The 21,352-nt window shown below is 28.8% G+C and overlaps 1 protein-coding gene and 1 long non-coding RNA gene across 3 annotated transcripts in view; one reads left to right on the forward strand and one right to left on the reverse strand.

Moving 5' to 3' along the window:
• The window catches only part of LOC121121685 (uncharacterized), a 77,930-nt gene that overhangs the window by 17,774 nt on the left and 38,804 nt on the right, over positions 1 to 21,352 (forward strand). Inside the window, exons 4-5 of the mRNA XM_071890146.1 lie at positions 12,804 to 12,901; positions 16,212 to 16,257. Coding sequence (XP_071746247.1) covers positions 12,804 to 12,901; positions 16,212 to 16,257 — 144 coding nt within the window. The remainder of the gene's footprint in view (positions 1 to 12,803; positions 12,902 to 16,211; positions 16,258 to 21,352) is intronic.
• On the reverse strand, positions 15,375 to 19,755 carry LOC139906042 (uncharacterized). Of its 2 annotated transcripts, none has more exons than XR_011781236.1 (2): positions 19,469 to 19,755; positions 15,375 to 15,588 (listed from the first exon to the last, which is right to left on the reverse strand). It is a non-coding gene; the product is annotated as an uncharacterized lncRNA (long non-coding RNA). The 2 variants fall into 2 exon arrangements; XR_011781237.1 differs by lacking the exon at positions 19,469 to 19,755 and adding an exon at positions 15,675 to 16,739.

Genomic DNA, 21,352 nt, shown 5'->3' on the forward strand with positions numbered 1-21,352 from the left:
CCGAGGTACACATAAAAGATGACTACAAGGTATACACGTAAAATTACAAGTATAACTGGGACATAGATCTAGTCTAGATCTACTACACATAAAAATAATAATCTGTGAATGGCTATTGGTTTTTGAATTTTTTTCCCAAAAAATTATATTTTTCTTCAAAAAATTTATATTTGAAATTGAAATTTTTTTCCCAAAAAAAATAATTTTTGTAATAACTATTGGCTTTTGAAATTTTTCTCGAAAATATTTAATAGTTTATAAAAAAATTCAAAAATTTTATACTTGAAATTGAATTTTTGAATTTTTTTTTCCAAAAAATTCCATTTTTTTGTGAACAACAGTGGACTTTTGAGTTTTTTTTCTATAAAGTTCAATTTTTTGAAATGGAGTATTTTAATTTTTTTTGTCCAAAAAAGTTTAATTTTTGGAAGGAACTGTCGATTAAATTTTGGATTTAAAAAAAAATCAAAATACCAAAACTCCCCCCTCCCCCAAAAAAAAAAAAAAAAAAAGCGGACGCCTCTTAGTGGGTACAATACAATGATCATAGAAGTTTAGAAACATTCGGTACGCACGGTCCTAGATATGAGACAACATGCATAACATTTACAAACTTTATTGCACTAAAATAACAATTGCAGGACGGAGCTCATTTGTTTAGACCTCGTTTATTTACGGTTAGTTTGTGTTTTTTCTTAGTTTTTGAGCTTTTTTTATCATAGATTATTTTATTACGATACCTTTCTTTTTTACAATTATAAGACTAACGTTTTAAATCCTGTCGTTTCCTGAATCTTTGCGTAAATATTTCAATTTTTTTTTTATATAACTTAGAAAAGGAATAAATAATAATACATAAGAATCTGAATTGGATAGTCGAAATTTAGACCTTATTCATATTTTCCCTATTTCGATTCCAATTAATGGCCCCATCACTAATTATAACCCACAATACAATACAAACAATATCCTAGATACAAATGATCAAAATATATAATTATGTCATAAGTTTCGACTTATAAATATTTGTCATGGCGATTGCAAAACATTATGTTTACTATCCAAGTATTAATTAGTTACTAAGTAATGTAAACTTTGTGTATGAATGAATATTTAGTCAAAATTCTCATTTTCAGCTCTTTATTTAAACACAAATATCCGTTTAATTCCATTTTCAATTTTTTTATTGGAATACATACAATCTTCGTTACATTTCAAGTACATTATTATACGCAACTTCTTACATTCACAGATCAAAGCTAAGTATGTACAGTGTACACCTCTTTAGCTTGATCTAAACACGCATGAAATAAGTAAAATTATATCTAGAATATTCTCGAAGAATCAAAACTCTTTAACTCAACTAGTATCAATTTTCCCCCTTGATACAACTAAGTCACTAATTATTACTTTAAATGGTATCTTTTAAAAAGCTATATTCTAGAATCAAGTGAGAAGGTATGTTTTACAATTTTGTAAAAAGTTGAATACTAATACGATCATTATAGTCATTTCCCATGGATTAATATAAACTTAGAAATATAGTTTAGTTCAGCAGGGCCTGTTTTTTTTTGATTTTTTTTGGAATTGATAACATAAACAATGAATTATCTTTTCTTCAGCGAGTATGACATTCCATTATATTCAAAACCTGATGGAACATTCATGTGTCACAAAATAGAATTGAGTATCGAGATCATAGTAATTCTCGGGAATGTCCTTGTTTATTTCCTTCTCCGCCCAATCCCTTGTCACAGCTGCTTGTAGCTGATATAATGAAACGTCAAGACAGCCAAGCCGCTCTCCTTTTATTAAATCATATTGTCAGTATTACCATTCTAATTTTCGATTTCTTTTTTTTTTAATACCAGAAATTCATACGATTTTCATCAATAGAAATACATATATATTTCAAAAATGAAATATTTTAGGAAATAAATTAAAAATTTAGTTTCCAATATTAAATTTTTTGAAGAAAAAAAGATTACCCCTAATTTTGCATAAAAAATTTTCATTTCTAAAAAAAAAAGTTATATAATAATAAATAACAATTCCTTAATTGGGGGAGGGGGACACCATCCCCTCTAGCACATTTCATAATTTTTGAACCTAAAAATGTAAATATATCGAGTTCAAAAAAAATTACAGAATCAATAAAAACACTTTTTAATCATAAAATACACTGTTGCATAAGTTTTATTAATCCTGCTATTAATTTGGGGATTGTTTAAGGGTAATAAATGACTCCGAACAGTAATTTTCCCAAATTACTGTGATCCCAAATATTTCAGATTTCAGATGACGGAGAGAAAAATTGAGATAAGTTCTGCGCTCAAAGATAAATTCCTTTTTCCCTTAAATTCATTTGTACAAAATTTTTGTTCCCCTGTTTAATTTATATATAAACCTATACATACATATAGACGTGTACACGCACGATAGATGTGGTAACCCACCTTTACTCTTTATGCACTTCTTAATTCAGCAATATGAGAGGTCTTCTTGCTCAGATAAACATTTAAGTTTCGAGATGTACCAAAATGATAGTTATGAATATTCACCCTAATATTAGCTCCTTGTATTATATATTTTAATAAAATTGACAATCATAATGAAATATATATGTATATATATTTCACTAAATATTCTACTTTTCTTGTCCCTAATCGATCTAAATAAAAATTAAACATATTTCAGGCAATAGAGTATTTTTATTTGATTTTTTTGTAAAGTCAGTCATTTGGGACACTAAACAACATAGTTTTATAAGAATTAAATCCCTATTTTATTAAGGGAAAAATAGTGAACTCTTGGATGTCAAAATTAGTCGAACAAATAAAAGAACTTATAACAAACTATATATTAAAAATTTGACCCTTTATTACTTTGTTTTATTATATATCTCACCCTAAAATGTATAAAAAATATTTTGTTACATAATCTTATTTTCATAGTGTAGAGTAGTATTTACTATTACTGTAGACAGAATTTTGATATATTCTGACTTAATTATCCTTTTTGTTTTGTCCCTAATCAATCCAAAAATATAAAAATTAATGGTACAAATTTTAGACATTTAATAGGTATTTACAGTACATATTACTTTGATTTATATCAGTGTTTATTATTGGCATCAAGTAGTTACAATGTAGGAGGCGTTTAAGTCTTTTTTATTTATAAAGCCATTTAATGGAGTCCATTTAATGTAACACAAATATCAAGTTTGAGACCCCAAAATGGCGTTTCCTTCAATTATGATGCAATTTATGACTCAATGAAAACGCTAAGATAATTAATACTTAATATTAATATATGGAAATGAAATTGTATATCGATGTAATAACATATCTTTAATAACTTTATGGACCTGATATATAATAAAATTAGGCAATCAAGGGATGGATTTTTGTTAGACAATAAGGTTTTTTAAAACAATTTATTTGTTGGTCCCATTTTTACATCCAACAGTTCAATAATTTTCATTAATTTTATAGATAAACGAGTTTTCATTGGTATAATACATGGTTTTTCGGTGAAAAAGCAATATTGAAGACCTCATATCATGTGGATTGAGGGTTCTAATGTCAGGAGTGTCTACAAGGGGTGGGCTGGAGAGGCTATACTCCTCCCTAAATTAAGGAATTTTTGCTTTTTACAGGAAAATTTAATATTATTATTATTATAATTTCTCATTTTTTCTTTAAGCTTGTCTTAAAGAAAACTCTATGATTTGAGTGATGCTTATAAATTCATTTACCATTTTAGCTCATTAAGCTTTGCAAAAAGGGAATAGAAAACATGAAAGAAGGGCGGAAACTATACAATATGTAGTCAGACCTAGGAATGAGTCACACTTATCTATGCATTTTATGTATAACATTATAGGTATTAGTGTTGAGTACCGGTTTGAAAATCTTAGACCGATTTGAAACCGCCATATATAATTTGGTTAAAGTTCGGTCTCTACCGGTCTCAATGTAAAAATTGTTATGTATGACCTTTATTGGAAAAATATATTTCGAACTAAGACTATAACATCAGTCCACAATTTCGGAACGGTGTCTGAAACGATATTTTGATATATCAATTCAGACTAAACAGGAAAGAATGGGCTTTGGAAAGAGTACCAACACTACAGGGTCCGCCATAATTCCGATTCCACAACAATTTATATTCGCAAATATTATATATGGGAAATGGAATCACCAAATCTCTCACATTAAAAATTGCCCGAAATATTTTAACAAAAAATAAAATTTGCTGTACAGCAATACAATATTACTGAGCTAGGCTACAAAAAATGATCCATGGCCGTTTCCAAGTAACAAAAAAACAATTTTATCTTACACAAAAAGTAATAAGCTTCCAAATTAGCCTTAGCAGGTCTCTCCATGATCAAATTTATTCCCAGGACAATCATTTTCGTCATTTTGATCATTTTCAGTATGGTGCCTGTGGCCCCAAAGAGCAACAAGGCCAAATTCACTTACAAACGGGGAGCCATCAAGGTCATACATGAGGCTGATACAAGTGATCACCAGAGTTAAGTCTATCGGGTATCACGTGAAGATTATTCAGAAGGTAATCAGAGCCCTCAAGGTTATGGAGGCAAGAACGAGAACAAGGGGTCATCAACCAAGGAGGCACACCATTGTTCAGGCTCTAAAGGATAATATCTGGAGGACCTGGGGCTCTGTCTTGGAGGCAACCTAGGTGAAAGACGTGTCTACTAAAGTCAAGGAAAGTACTGTGAGAGTACTTTACGCAGTTTTTAGAAAAAAATTCTGACTTTATAGTCGATTTTAAAAAATAAAGCATTTTTCTTTCCAATGGTGTCAAGAGATAAAATCATTTACATCGGTTTAGACGCATAACAAAAAATGCTTCATTTGAATTCAAGGCATAAACTGTATGTAATTATTAATAAGATTAGACAAAATTTAAAGCCATTATCAATGGATCGAAAAAATTATGTAGAGCTAGTACATTTTTATTTTTGTCAAATAAGTATAATTAATTGGAGTTTTACTCAAAGTGTTGTGTTACACCTTTTTCACCTCACTCTCTTTGTTGCTAACTTGACTTTTAGCAAATTTATGGATTATACTATGTGTGTATGTTCTACATACTGAGAGCAAAGTTGCTGTAATTATTTTTGCATCTGTTTCCGATTTGCAAGAGAGGTCTTACTCGGAGTAATATATCTCTCTTTATTTTGCAAAATGAAAATAAAAATGAGTCATTCACTCCTTCCTACTTCTTCTACGCATTGCGAATTGATGGAACAATGTAAGGATTGAAACTCGGGATCCCGGAAGAATCATTATTAATAATAGTTTGTTTGTATGTCAAGAAATGTAATGTATGTTATAAGACATTGGTAAATAGTATACACAAATACAAAATATATCAAAACTAATAATTGTGAATGATATACCAATTTTACAAAAGGAAAAATCCTGCTATCAAGTTTGATTAATAAATATATCCATGATATTATATTAGGTATACCACATTCTATCTGAACATATAATAGGACTGTAAAAACCACAATCGACACTTTTATCGCTTAAGCGAGTAATGTTTCTCTAGAGAAATAATCCAACTGCCGAATAAGCTCTTTTTGATAATTGTTGTGTAGGTCTTTAGGACTGTCCAGCTCAATCTCGGTCCCGTCCAGTTCAGCTCTGCTTATCAGTCCTAAAACTTATAAAGTTCGGGCCTTGATGATGGTAATCAACTTCATTTCTTATTCTTTTAATCAGTTCTAGTACTGACAGTCCGAAAGACCAACTGTCTTAACATCCGAACCTAAATCTAGACTGGACCGAATAAATAAGGATTCACACAACCCTATTTCTGATTCCACTGATATTAGTGGAATTGATTCCAAAAAGCTTTTAATTCCATTAATATTCACTCTTTCTTTTTGTGTTACATTCAATGTATGTTTTTAGGTTATACTTTTAAATTATACATTTGAGTATATCAGGATTTCCTGGGAATTTTCTGGGAAGTAAAAAAATTTAGTCCCGATAGTATACATACTATACTGTACTGTGTTTGACTCCTGTGACCTCATTGACGCGTGGATTATTTTCTTTTCTCTTATATATCAGATTCTTAACGTGACATTTAAGTAACACCTATGAGCATTGTTATTATCTACAGTCTAACCTGGTCTAACGGCCACCTGTTTTAAGTGAGTCATCGTACTATGCAGTAATATCCAGTTTCCAAATATATAATGCAGGGATGTCCATAGGGGGTGGACTGGAGGGACTGTAGCCTCCCTCAATGAAGTAATTTTTGAAAAAAAAATTATCGGAATAATTTTTTTTAATGAAAAACAGGGTATAATTTTTTTAAATTTTAACAGTTGTTTAAAAAAAGAAATATATATCTATGTATATAATCTTCCCACGAGGCCGAAGAGGTCACTTGCACTAAATACTCACTTTTTAGTTTCCCTTAATTGACCGCTTAATACAGGTTTGACTGTGTGGCTATTTCTGATTATAATGTTTGTATATTATGCGATAAAATATTTTTTGTATGTTGCATATTTATGCAAAATATGTCTAGATAACAAATAAATGTCTGATTTTCGACAATAATACAATTTAAATAGAAGAAGTATTTGCAAATCCACATTAAATAGTTCAATTATATATTATGCTTTTGTTCCATGCTCAAACATGAGTCAATGTGACATTACAATTTTTTGTCGGTTTTTTAAATATCAACATTTTGCTATGTTTTGTGTGAATTTGCAGCCAGAGTTGTAATCATTTCCTCTCATAATGTAATATAGGCTGAATATTGTAAATTAATTTAAGAATAACATTATGGTATTTCATAACGACAAGTATAATATATAACTGTTCTTCATACAATCTGAAGTTCTTCTTAACATACTAACTAGTGATGAGACGATTAAAAAAAACCCGATTCCTAATCGATTTTGTAAAAATTCTAGATCTGATTCTGATTATTCAATAAATTTAAATAATAGTTACAAAAACCTATTCTTCTATTAGGGGCACCCACACTATTTTACTTTAGGGTTGCTTTTTTGGATTTAAAAAAAATAAAATTGAAATATTAAATCTTTTGAAAAAAAAAATTCAAATACACAATTTGATATTTTTTTTTTTTTTTCAAAAAACCACTACTATTTACAAAAAATTTCAAAAACTTATGGAAATTATCAAAAGAATTTCAAAAATCCCCAGTTGTTCTAAAATAAATATTTTTTTTTAGTTTAGTGACATTTGATTGAACATGGTTTCATTTTCATAACTTTAGTAAACAAAGGTTATTATAATATATTGTAATAAATAAACTTTTTAATTGTAATTGAAAAAAAAAAAAAAAATATCAAGCATAAATTTGGTTTAGCCACTGAAAGAATTGTTCAGTAGCAATCAGTTGATAGTTTACTATTACTGACTATTTGATTTACCGAACTTTAGTAATTTGTATCTTGGCATTTTTACTTTTAAAGTGGTTCACGTGTGAGTGCATAATTGTTCGATCATCTTCAAAACAGGGCTAACTGTGGGAGTAATTCTGACGAACTTAAACTTTTTTTAAATTCAAAACAAGGAAGCCACTTCGCAAACTGTTAAACTTGGATTTTGCTTATTTTCAGGGGTTTATTGATAAATATACCGGGTATTTTTTTTTTTTTTTTTAAATTATTGTTCTGGAATAAATTAAGTACTTTTAGATTCGATTTAAATAGACAACCATAAATTAAAAATAACATTATTTATTTGTATTTTTAAATTACTTTACAGAAAAAAACATGGACAATACACCACCAGCATTTTATGTCCAAATGCATCCCCCTCCCCATTAGTCTGTTGAACGGACAGGCTCATAATAGAAATATTACAATAGAGTAATTAGACATAAATAATTACTTAATAAATTCTTACTTATTTGTAGGGTCTATTGAGTCAATATGAAATTTGTTCAAACTTGTTTTGTGAGCCAATAGAGCAGGTTTATTAATTATGATATTGCAATGGCGTCCGAAGGGGGTAGGTTGGAGGGGCTGCAGCCCTTAAATTAAGGAATTTTGCTTTTTAAAAGAAAATTTAATTGTTTATGAACAGTTGTAGATTTTTGAATGTTGGTACTCAAAGACACCTAAGAAGAAGAGTGGAGTCACTTTTAATATATAGGAAAGACTGAATAGGTATGATAGAAAAAATAATAATCGTATTAATTACTAGGCTTAATAATTTGATTTGACTTCAATAAAAATCATAGTTCATTAACATCAATATATAAGAATCTCGCAAAATGTATTTAAAAAATACCTAATTTGTATTACCTACAAATGGAATATTCTTGATGATACTTTTTTTTTTCTTTTTTTGAGAAAAAAAAAATCAAACTAGAGGTGACATTGACAGCCTTAAAGCATAATATTATATTGTGAGAACAAAAGGCAATCATATGCTAATTTACAATGTATGTAGTACGTATATACTTACCTACACATATGGAAATATCTGTATACCCAAATACAATGGAATAAAGACTTTATCATGTTTAAGTACTTTTCTAAAAAAAAAAAAAATAATAATACTTTGTGATCAACATTTTAGTCAATTGTTCTTTATTTAAGAGTTTCTTTTGTTTGTAGATATAATAAGTACAAGTTGCCATTTTGTACAAGTTGCAACCTAAAAATGAGATGAATCATGAGGATAATCCAATAATTGAATATTCCATTTCCATAATATATATATTAATGATGTAATTTTTGACTAATAAAATATAAGTATTGCGTGGCTCATTATAAAGTTAAAATACCGACAGTTATATTACTCATAAATGCATACCATACCATATAATTTTAGTAGATCAAAATGAAATGATAGTTCAATGTATAGTTGCATATTAAAATGACCAATAGGGCGTGCCAAAAGAGAAAAAGTTAGAACATCCAATATGGCTAGGTATATTTCAATGTTGTGCATAAAAATAAGCACATGCTATATTTCAGTTGGATGGGAAAACGTTTTAGCTGCCGACACGGGATTGAAATACCACTGTCTCATATTCTTTTAATATACCTAATTTTTGAGCATATACTACATGGTCATACGAAAAATTCATGCTTAATAGTGAATAGGTTATTACATTTTTAATTTGTATCCTGCTTAAAAGAATTTTAAAAGTATAGATCAGTGGTTCTCAATTTTTTTCATTGACGTAGCCCGTTCTAAATATGTTTTCAGCCACGTATTTCCTACCCAGTGCAAAATATGTTTGTGGCTAGGAAATTTATAATTTGTAAATCTAACCTACCACTGGAGTATATCTCTATTCTCAACATACCCCATTTGAGAAGCACCAGTGTGTTAGGGGGGTCCGTAGAGCGTGGAATGGAGGAGCCTTAGCCCCCCATCAAAAAAAAAAAAAAATAAAGGAATTTTGCTTTTTTCTTGAAAATTTAATTTTTGATTTTTTTTTTTTTAAATAATTTTTTTTTTTTAATTTTATATTTGAAATTTAAGTTTTGAAAAAAAAAAATTCTGTGAATAACTGTGGATTATTGAAATTTATCTCAGAAAAAATTTAATATTAGATTTTTTTATATATTTTGAATTGTTTTTTCCAAAAAAATTATTTTTTTATTAATAGCAATGGTTTTTTGAAATTTATTTCAAAAAAAATAATATTTGAGATTTTTATAGATTTTTAATTTTTTTTTCCAAAATAATTATTTTTCTGTTAGTAGCTGTGGTGTTTTAGAAAAAAATTAATATTTGATTTATATTTTTTTTAATTTAATTTAAATATCAAATGTAATAGAGTATAGTCAACTAAACTTGGTCTTTGGTTTTTATACATACAAAATTAAATAAAAAGGGAAATTTTTTAGGGAAAATAAGATGATTCTGACTTAACTTGTTCTTTTTTTGTTAGGTTAATTTTAAAGACATTTATAGTGTATTTATTTACCTCTGTGAGTATGTCCTAAGTTAAAACAAAGTCGTGTAAAGAAACATTTAAAGGATCACAAAAAAGTACAAATAAATTAAGCATAAAGAATTGTGTAGAGATCAAAAATATTTATATCATCAAACTCTATATCAGAGGGCCATGTTTTGGATGATATTATTTTTTAAATCCAAGAAATTCAAATCATGCAAGATGGCTTACTTCTACTAATAGGATTATACGTCGCTATGTTTTTTTAAGGAAGTCCTTATGAGTACTTTAATAGTCTGGTAAATTATATCATGCTTGTCTATGTGGTTCAACATGAAGAATAATTCAAATGTGTGTACAAGATGGGGCAAGGCATATTATTCAAGCACTAAAATTGTCTTATTGGTTATTCAAGGAAATCCCAATGCCAAAAATATTTTATATGACCGACTTGTGAAAATAGATCTAAGATTCTAAAAACGGCGTGGGATAACTTTCTATCTTCATGAGCTAATCTTTCACAATCGTAACCTAGATTGATTAATATACCTTGGTTAAATTTTAATTGTAGCTAATATTATGAGTAAAAATGGCTGAAGCCTCCTCAAAACCCCTCCAGCACATTACAAAATCTTTATTGAATAAGAACATTTATGACACTTTCAAATTATTCATTGTACACTCAAGTTGTCGAAAGAGCAGTTAAAAATGTCACAAAAGCATCATTCAAATATTAGAAGGACATGACAAGAGATAATTATATTTTCGCAAAACTTACATTGCAGGATCGTATATCTTGGTTTGAGTCCAAAAAAACAAACAATGCTTTTCAAAAAAGCCTGTTTATCGTATTTCGAAATATAATGATTTAAATACGTATATATTTCAAAAGCGAAGAATCGTTTAATTTAATATTGTGATATGTTAGTATTACATATAAATCGAATATATGTACCCTGGTATATGATATTGCAATGAGATAAACTTCAAAATATAACGTCACTTACACTAATGAGCTATTGCTATTCTGCATTTCGGCAAAAAGGTAAAAATTATAAGTTTACTTGTTTTGATCCTCATAAAAATGAATGAATTCAGGGCTGTCTTTTCCGTGAGTGAGACCTAGAATAAACATAAAATGTAGGGCCTATATTTTACGTGAAAAAGAGAGACCTCAAGAAAGTGTTCCATTAAACCAGCACTGACTACTGTAATTATTGTTCAAAAACACTAAAATGCTGCAATTCAAAACAAATATGAAGTGCAATAAATATTAGTTTTTTGATTTATTCGGAATAAAAACCTTTATCGAACTCGATTCTATTTGTAACTCCAATATATAATATTTTATAGAAATCTACTTAATAATGTAAGTAACAATAACCTATAGCAATATAACTAACATTTTTGTTTCGAATATTTTCGGATAAAATAAAAGTCAGTATTTTATCAAAATCAAATCATAGTGTCGGTAGCTAAAAAATCATTTTTCGGAAATGAAATTTTGCAAACTGTTTTTTAACATTAAGTATCAATTCTTTGTCAATAGCCATTTATGAATTTCCAAAATGGCTATTTACAACCCCAAACCTGTCCACCCTAATTTTTGTAATAACCTCCACCAACGAAGTTGAATGGAAGTTATATTTTGGTTCCTGTTTGTTAGTCACCAGGATTGTGGCACACGTTTCAGATAAAAATTACATAATCGACTATAACCTTGGGATAAATTGAGATACATTACTCATTAGAGATTTTAAATACACATTTTAGTTAAATAATGCATTTTAAGACGAAGAAATTGAAATTTGTATAATTTACGTATACAAGATACAACTTGCACATCTTTAGTTGAACTTGGTTTAACGGCAACCTGTTTTAAGCTTGTCACTGCACTAAACGGACATATCTAGGTATCTAATTTTGAATTGTTACAAATATAAAACTGGGTGTAAGAGGGGATTTTGCCATATTTGTATCTGCGACTTTTGTATCCAATTTTTTTTTGTATCCATGACATTTGTCCCATATATCTTATCTCAGTTAACTTACAGTTTACCAAATGTATATGTATGATAATTGACTATGAACTGAATATGAACACATTCAAGCCTTATATACGATGTAATTAATGTTAGTAGTAATGATTTCACACCACATATTTATTTTTTAATTAACTTTGTATTTGACATATAATCACCCAAAAGTGATAGATATTCTTTTTTGTCCGTAATGTCATTGTATTTTGCGCATATATTTGCCATTTTTCTTTGCTTGTCCCTTATCCTTGCTCTTCTTGATGACCCATCAATCCCATCGTCATTTATTCGGACGCTAGATATTTCATCCCTCCACTTTTGTCGTGACAGCCCATCTTCATCCCTTATGTGGGTTATTACAGACCACAATTACTCATTCCGGAACAAGGTAGTATTCAATGCACTATTAAATCCTTCTATTGCATTGCTTGTTATTTCTGTACTTCCGACACCGTCACATTAACATCCCACTCCCGTTGCTCATCTTAGAGTATAAATAGTTTTCATCATCATGTAGATATGATGTACTTCCCTTTTTCAAATATCTAGCAACGACTTCCATATTTTATTATAAAAATATGCAGATTGACAAAATATAATTAATAAAAAATGTGGATACAAAAGTCGTACTTATTTACAGTGGGTACAAATGTCTCACTTATTTAATGTGGATACAAATGTGGCAGAATCGTACGAGGTAAACTGCTCTGAGCAGTTACTTTTTTCAGTTTCTCTTGCCTGACCGGTTAACACAGGTTTGACTCTAAGTAAACATGCACATTTTGTACTAAATATTCTTTTTATTTTCAGTTCTATAATCCTATGGGAGAAGTCAAAGTTTTTCAAAGCAACGGATTGGATTTGAAGGACTCAATGATCCCATTAGTGGATCGACCTTTCCATAAAAGGTAACGCTAATTAATTGTTATTGATATTTAATATACATAAAAAGTACATAATATAGCTAGCCTTTACACTACTTAATGGTACTCTAATTATATATACTATACATACGCTCTAATGAGCTCAGGCACTCCATAGTTGAAATAGTTGAAGCTAATTTTTGCTTTTTTTGTTTCTTATTTTATAGGATGTACTAAAAATTTAATTGCACTTCTTTCATTTTGTTATTTTCCATTTCTAAGACATTAACTTGAAATGAAACATGATACATACTCCACTTGCAATAACCTATTTTTTATCATCATCATCCCTGCAAATAATAATATCCAGATTTTTTATGAGCCATGATGATTCAAAGAGTCTGGAAAACTTATTCCAACATTTATTGTATATATACATACCGTGGGTAGTGAATTGTAAGCATTTTCAGTGGGTAAAAAGAAAAACAAAACTGAAAACTAAAGTGATCAGCCTCACATTTTGAAGAATGTTGAGAAGAGATTATGAGCTTAGGGATTATGAGTTTCATTAAATTAACTCTGAGCAGCTGTATGATGAAGGCAATTAACAAAATCCCCCGTTTTCGATTGTCAATTCTACTCTTAGCCCAACAGAGACTCACACTTATAGCTAGGAATGAAAATGGTGTGTATTTTTGGCTTCTTAAAAACAAAGAAACTGAGAATTTACATGGTAACCCTAACAATTCGTAGAATATTTTATAAGGGAGTGGCTTAGCTGTCATGACGTTTCATTAGATCAGCTATAACCAGCTGTGAAGAGGGATGAGAGGGAGAAGGAAACAAACAAGGAACATGTTAAAAATGTCTCCGATGTCGATCCTCAATTCTACTTAAAGTCTAACAAGGACTCACAATGGAGAACTAACCAACGAACCATCAAAGTTACTTTCCGTCTCTTATGATCACACACAAATTTTCAATTCCAAAAAATATGAACAAGTTAAAAAATACAGCGGATTTTCATCACAACTTATAAATAACCACAGACAAAAATAATAGGATAATGGAAGGGAGCCGGTTTTTTGTGGTTGCTACCTAAATATTTATATTTTTTATTTTCTAACCCTGCTCTCATTATTCTTGAGAAGAGAACATATACTTATACCATAAACTATAAAGTGTAACCACGAATGACGGGGAGTAACAGTGAAGAGTTACAAGTACAAGTCTTTGTTGGACTCGGAGTAGAATTGAGGATTGACATCCGAGTAATTCCTACTTATATCATTGCTAGATACGGAGTGGGGTTCGTATTTATTTCCTTCATCTCATAGCTGCTCGCAATGACAGCTTAGCTGTCATGAAATGTCATGTCGGCTAAACTGCTACTCTTCAAAATATTGATCCAACTGTCAGTGTGACCAAGTTAATTTTCAGTTTCTTTTTTGAACATATCTCTGGAAATAACTATTTTTATCTACGCTTATAGCTCCCCAAAAGATTATCAGCGTTACTCTCCTTCATTTATTAGCACACACACACACTCGTGATGACACTTTATTCTTTATTATCAAAAAAAAATGTTAATGTTTTCCTGAAATATTCTGACTTAAAAAATATAACATAAATATTAACTAAACAGTTTATGGAATTATAAATTAGTCAATCCCTCTCCCTCCATCCACAAAGAAAAATCCTTGTCAGTTCGTCCCTGGAATCTTGTCTTTGCCTCGTGTAAAATCGGCTCTGAGCAACAGACATAGCTAGTGGGAGGAATATTATAGCCTTCCGTGGATTTGAACTGTACATGGTACGTATAATCCTCCCTTGGGCTCAGAGTTTAAAAAGACAATATAATTTGAGCATATTGTTCAAATGAACTATTACTATAATTTCATTAGTGCTAACTGCTAAGTACATGGTCCTTAATTAAATCCTTATAACAAATGTCTTAATTTAAAGTCAGGTTTGATCTGCTTCATGAATATTTTACAGCAAACATCAAAGAAGTCTTTGATAAAACTCAAAGTGAATTTTGTTTATTCTCAACAAAAAGCTTAAAAGTGAATAAGTAATTATAGCAAAAAGAACAACAAAACTTCTATGTGAAGTTCAAGGTTTTGATTTATTTTCATTTTTTCCCTCAAAAACATAGTATTAATCCATTTTTGTTACCATTTATGTATTTCTTTATGCAGATTAAAGTTTATTATAACTTATGGGTTGGATTTTGAGTTTTCAGGGCCTTTAGAAGTGCACATAGCCTTTTGACACCCCCTCCCCACTTCCAACTGCCCTGGTTCCCAATGCCTATGCCTCGTAAAAACATTAAAAAAACTGTATTTATATTTAAAATCGAAATAAGTAATTAGTTATTCTACTCCCAAATCTTCATGTTTGAAAACCTAACTACCCCATTGACTTGAGTCATAAGTTGGATGATATTATCACAATATATATTTTTTTTGTATGCAAGACAATTATTTCTCAAATGTCAAACATTTTAGGCCTTGGATCATATTTCATAAAACTTTATTTTATATCGACATTAACCTATAAAAATGACTATTGCTATGAATGTATATTATAAAAATTTTAAATGACATATGTACTCGTATATTGGGATAGTTGACGTGGGAATATGTAATGGATTTTGTTAGATTCTGAAACTCATGTGATTTGTAGGTCCTTTAAAGCTTTCATAATCTGATGTTTTAATAAGTCACAATCTGAAAAAAAAAAAAAAAAAAAAAAAAAAATGCTTAGGATTTACAGCTTTGAGAATAAGAGTGTTGCAAGTTATCTTAATATTCACCTCGTCAACACAAAAGACTTGAGTGTAGATACAATTTGTGATCCTGGAGAACGAAATATCTTCAATTTATATCAACTAATTATTATTATTAACCTTTAAAGAGGCCGAAAATGGCACTTAAATTATCCAAAATTGATTGTCAATTTAGAAAAAAATGAAATTGATACATTTGAAAGAGGACATATTGGGTCCAATATAAGTATCTTAAATAAATCATAGGTTTTATACTATAGCTAAAATTCCTGGATGTTATAACTCATACCAAAATTGAAAATAAAAACCTTATATTAGACTCAAGTATGTCAATGAAATATTGGGCTGTGTATATATATAAAGATAATAAATTAATTGGGATGTTCTCTTTTGTATGATTTTTGTTCAAGATTGTTTTTATGTCGACGCACCAAATAAGAAATCATGATGTAAGGATTTTTGTATTTGATCCTGTTATTTGATAACAATGATATTGATTGAGTGAATGGGGTCGACTCTTTATTTTTAGCATAATATTGTTTTTTCTTCTCTATTTATTTACAGTGGAGCAGCGTTTACAAGGAATTTCAACTCTAAACATGTTAAAGATGTAAGTAAAGCATATTTCCATACAAATACTTTATAATTAAATGTGTAACAGACTGATTGATAAGTCCTTCTCTTCTTAGAGAAAATAACCATCCAAATTTCTAACTTTTCTATATCCGCTTGTTGAACGATTTAATATGGGTTACCCCATTAAATTACCTGTGCAATTATTATATACGTGTATGTACATGATGGACCCACCTTTAACCTCTACAAATATAATTTAGTTGTGACTAGTAATGTGTCAGTCCCAATTTCTTTGTTCCATTCAAGTCTTACAAACATTCCTTTGGACCGTCGGTTCTTTAATTTTTCCTAATAATATCGATAGTGGTTTAAGGAAAAACAAAGTTATCCGATATTTATTAAGAACATATCACATATCCAGCAAAAAAAAAATCCTGCTTTAATTATAATTAGTACATTATACGGACAGATTTGAAATTAACTTAATTTCAAAATGGATTCCATTTAGTATAATTAAATAATTGAAAAGGAAAAAAAAAATACCCCCAATGTTCCTGATGAAATGTGGGACTAGACTGAATCTTCTGTTCCAGATAAGAATCGACACAGCACCAGTGATCTCTATCAGATTCTAATCTTACAAAATTGCACAAATTACAATTGTTTCTACATCCATCTACTGGTAAAAATTCAATTATCTATTGGTTATTAACAAATAACCAAAAAAAAAAAAAAAAAAAAGGAATAAAGAAAAGAAATGGTATTGCTATTCTTTAAGTTATGATACAAAGTGATAGCTGGAATATACAAATGATAGATATTTGAGAAATATAATATTAAAGTATTCTTTTTGGTGGACATGTCAATGTTAAAAAAGATTAAAAATGATATACTTTTGTGAAACTCTTGTGATGAATAAATTCTATTTTCTTATGGAAAAATAGTATTTTTCTTTGTTAGTCGAGGTATTAATTGACCGATATTTCATTATGAAACGATTTGATAAGATGGCATCTATTTGTGCTGCTTTTATTTAATCTATTATCTAAATTTCAAATAATTGAATATGTTTGGACTATAACATACAACTTACCTTTTGAAAAGGAGAAGAAAGATTGGTTTGTACGTAGTAGAAAAACACATCTTTATAATAAATGTTCAAAAAAAGAGCAAAAAAAACAAAAAAACAGTTTCCTGCAATGAAGCGTTTTCATGACAAGTCAATTTATCGTATATTACAATTAATTTTCCACCCTAAGTCATAACTACTTTGTTTATATATTTGCATTTGTTGTTTATATTATTTATCTAAGTTATGAAAATACAACGTAAAATTTGTATCCTTTGATTTTTTTTCCAAAAAAATGATATTATCTAACTGTTTATTTTATTTGATATATTGAAAAAATTCCATTTTTTAAAATATACTTCCCAGATCAGTTTTATATTATGTTGTTGCAAATTTCTCCATGCATTTTAAAATGATGGTTTATGACAATTCTTTATTACTTCTTAAAATCCCCAAATTTTGTTTATCATGATGATGAATCATGATTTAGATTAAGAAACTTTTCTCAAAAAAAAAAGAAACGATAAACATTAGCCGAAATTAACTATTAGTTAATAACAACCCTTACTAATGATAATTTTCACCAACTGATGGATTATTTTTTAATTCATAATTAAAAAATATATTAACACTATTTCATTTGAATTTAACCAATCAAGACACTAATAAGGAGCAAGATCTAATTTTAACTTCTCCAAACCTTTCCTCGAAAAAGAGAAAGAAAAAAAAGAAAAAAAATCAATTTGTAATTAGCCAATTTTTCTCAACTGTTGGCTAGATCTTCATTTAATAGTTAGTAATTTTTCAAAGCTTAAAAGTAACTAGCCTATTCAAACGTTAAAATCATTAATAAAGGGAAAGGGAAGTAGAAAATTAATTCTTACCAAAAATACATAAGGTTATTGATGTTTTGGGATATCATTGTGAGAGTAGATCAATCGACAGTTGACTTAAGAAGTAAGGAATCGAATATTTATTCAATGCCTGTTTTCTACTATCATAATACTGTCAACTAAAAATAAAGTGATTCTAGAAATATTTCTATGTTTGGGTAAACAAATTAGTCGTTAAAATAATAATTTCTCATCATAGATAAAGACTCGAACGTAACTCATTTCCACGTAAGTTTATTTTATCCATAAATACTAAGCACCATACTTTTAATTGACGGTATTATTATAGATATCTAAAATTGAGTAAATTCTAAAGTACATTTTCATTTTATAGAAAGAAAAAAAAAATTAACTGTACTTGTCTTAAAGTATTTACTATTTATTCAAATCAAAAGGCTCAACAAGTACTTTAGTATATTATTCGTTCTTTTTATTCTCATAATTACATTAGATATCTACTGACTTTATAAAACTATATGCAGTCAAACTATATTTTTTTCTTCATTAAAATAATTAAAGTCTTAATGATCCAATTTTGATCTGATATTTTTCATTTACCTACTAATAAATAGGTATAAGTACATATCATGCCGTAGTATAGAATGCAAACAAATTTAGCTTCTGCATGAATACATTAATTATTATCTTGAAACAAAATAATAAATTGGCTTATTTTATATGTTATTTAAGTAAGTCTGTTTTGGTTACTGAGAACTGGCCTTGAATAAAATGAAGACAATCAAAAATGTTGAGTTCAAAAGTACGGATTATTACATAACTATAACATGCAAACTCATAATGCGTAACACTTATAACTATAAATTGGATAAACATTTTGCTTAGATATATGCATAAAAGTCAATTCCAAGTGCCGTTAAAGTTACTCATTACTTTTCTTGCTGAAGGGAATAAATAAAAATCCGTATGCCTTTGAATCAATTAAAAGAACATAAAAAGAATTGATACAAATTCTTGTTGTTTCTCAAATAATATATGTACATACATATATAAAATATATACAAAGGTGTGTCTCCAGTTAATTCAGGTTATAATTATGTACTAAAAATAATTATAAAAAACCAAGAAGTAATTAAATGTCAAATATATGCAAAGTTAAAAAAATAATATATGTACATTAATACTCATCAGAGAGAGCGTAGTCTATTAAACACGCGATTTGTTATACTAAATCAACAAACAGATTGATGATTTTAAAAGAATTTGTCTAAGCATGCAACATATTTTTGACACTTTATTTCATTTAAGCTATAATAAATACTTACATAAATTAATTATTGCTGCCAACTGGATTGAATGAGCATCTCTCCTGGCCTATGTATCGATGTCTTCCACTAATTCAAAAGTTAATTAAATATTATTTTTCTTTCCTATCAAAAAAATAAAATGAAATAAACTCTTATATCACAACGTATCCATGCTAAACATCTTGAATATATATTTCAAGTTATCTGGACCACAAACATACAGAGACAATCATATCATTTGTAAAACATATTTTCACTTGTATAATAACTCAATACATCCCTACATGGCTATTCGTAATAATAATTATATGTACAACACTTTAGTATGTGACGATCAAAGTACAACTTATTCAAAACAAATATTCGTTTTACATTATATTTTCTAATATAACGTCTTGAAACACGGGTATTTATTAATTGGAATATTTGTATACTAGAAGAACTGACTTGTATAGAGTGGATTTCTATGTATATCAAAGAAAAATGTATACTGCCTCATAGTGTTTTGACAATAACAATATTTTCGTACCGATTCCGGTACGAAAATAAGGGTTCGTATTTCCGTACTTTTCTATACTTTTTTGACTAAGAATATGAGACAAGCATTTTGTCTCAAGCAATTTACCTAATGAGGGAACCCGGAGGATTTTTGTTTGGGTGGCAGGTAGTTGAGGATTTTAAAAACTTTTTTTAAATAGAAAAATTTTCATTCTTGCTTGTTCTACGAGTATACATCACAATTTTGTTTGGAGTGAGGTAGTGGATCATGAATAGTGATGAATATTGTGTGTGTTTTACGCATATTAAAGAAAAAGATAGCGAAAACCAACATGGTAATCATGACAATTTGAATAATGTTTTGGAGGAGATAAGTTTAGCTGTCATGACGTTTCATTAGATCAGCTACAATCAGGTATGATACGAGAGGAGCGGTAGATGCAAATAAACAAGGACATCTTGAATTACTCCAAGGGTGTCTGTAGATATATATTGGGGATCGATGTTTTTACGCAGCAAAAATTAATCGAAGGAACTTTTTTTTAGAAATTAAATAAAAAAATTCCCAATAGCCTTTTTTTTCCTAATAACATTTTTTTTAGAAAAGAAATTAAATTATTTGAGAAGAACGCATTTTTTCCCCCATATTAATGATTATTTTTAAATTTATCTATATGTGGGACGCTCATGTACTCTGATGTCGATCGTCAATTCTACTTTAAGTACAACAAGGAATTACAATTATAACTCTTCAAGGTTATTCTCTGTCCCTTATGAGTAAACACGAATGTTCAATCAGGTTTTAGATATATTGAATGTAGTAAGAAAGGAAGTTCAATAATCAGGAGTGAAAAATTAATGATAATGGCTGAAGGAAAAAAAAAAAAAATCAACAAAAAACGGGGGGTCTAAAAAATACAAAGAGTTTTCATCTATAGTTGTGGTACACCGGAAAACTCTACTGACATAGAAATTGAAAGAAGCTAGTACCTCAAAAGCACTTTTATATTGTGCCTTATAATCCCTCGTATCTCAAGACATCACTGATACTCATGTCTTATTTTGATCTACATAAACAAATACTATATTGACTGTATACACATTATGTATGTATAATATAGTTTAAAATTATATTTTGATTGATTTATGACTCACCCCTTCAGCATAGACCATGAATGGTAATCGTTTATATTATAAAATTTGACATATGTCATATGTGTATTGCAAAAATATTCATTCAAAATTATTTACTCACGCCTTCTCCATGAATTTTTATAAATATTCATACAAAATAAGTCAAGTCATACAATCATGGGGGTCTGGAGGGTAGGAATTGGAGCGCAAAATTACCTCATTAGGAAGAGTTGACAGTATTGTAAGTAGTTAAAAGTTCGATGACTCTTC

The sequence above is a fragment of the Lepeophtheirus salmonis genome, chromosome 7, assembly GCF_016086655.4.
Source record: "Lepeophtheirus salmonis chromosome 7, UVic_Lsal_1.4, whole genome shotgun sequence".
Classification (NCBI taxonomy): domain Eukaryota; kingdom Metazoa; phylum Arthropoda; class Copepoda; order Siphonostomatoida; family Caligidae; genus Lepeophtheirus; species Lepeophtheirus salmonis.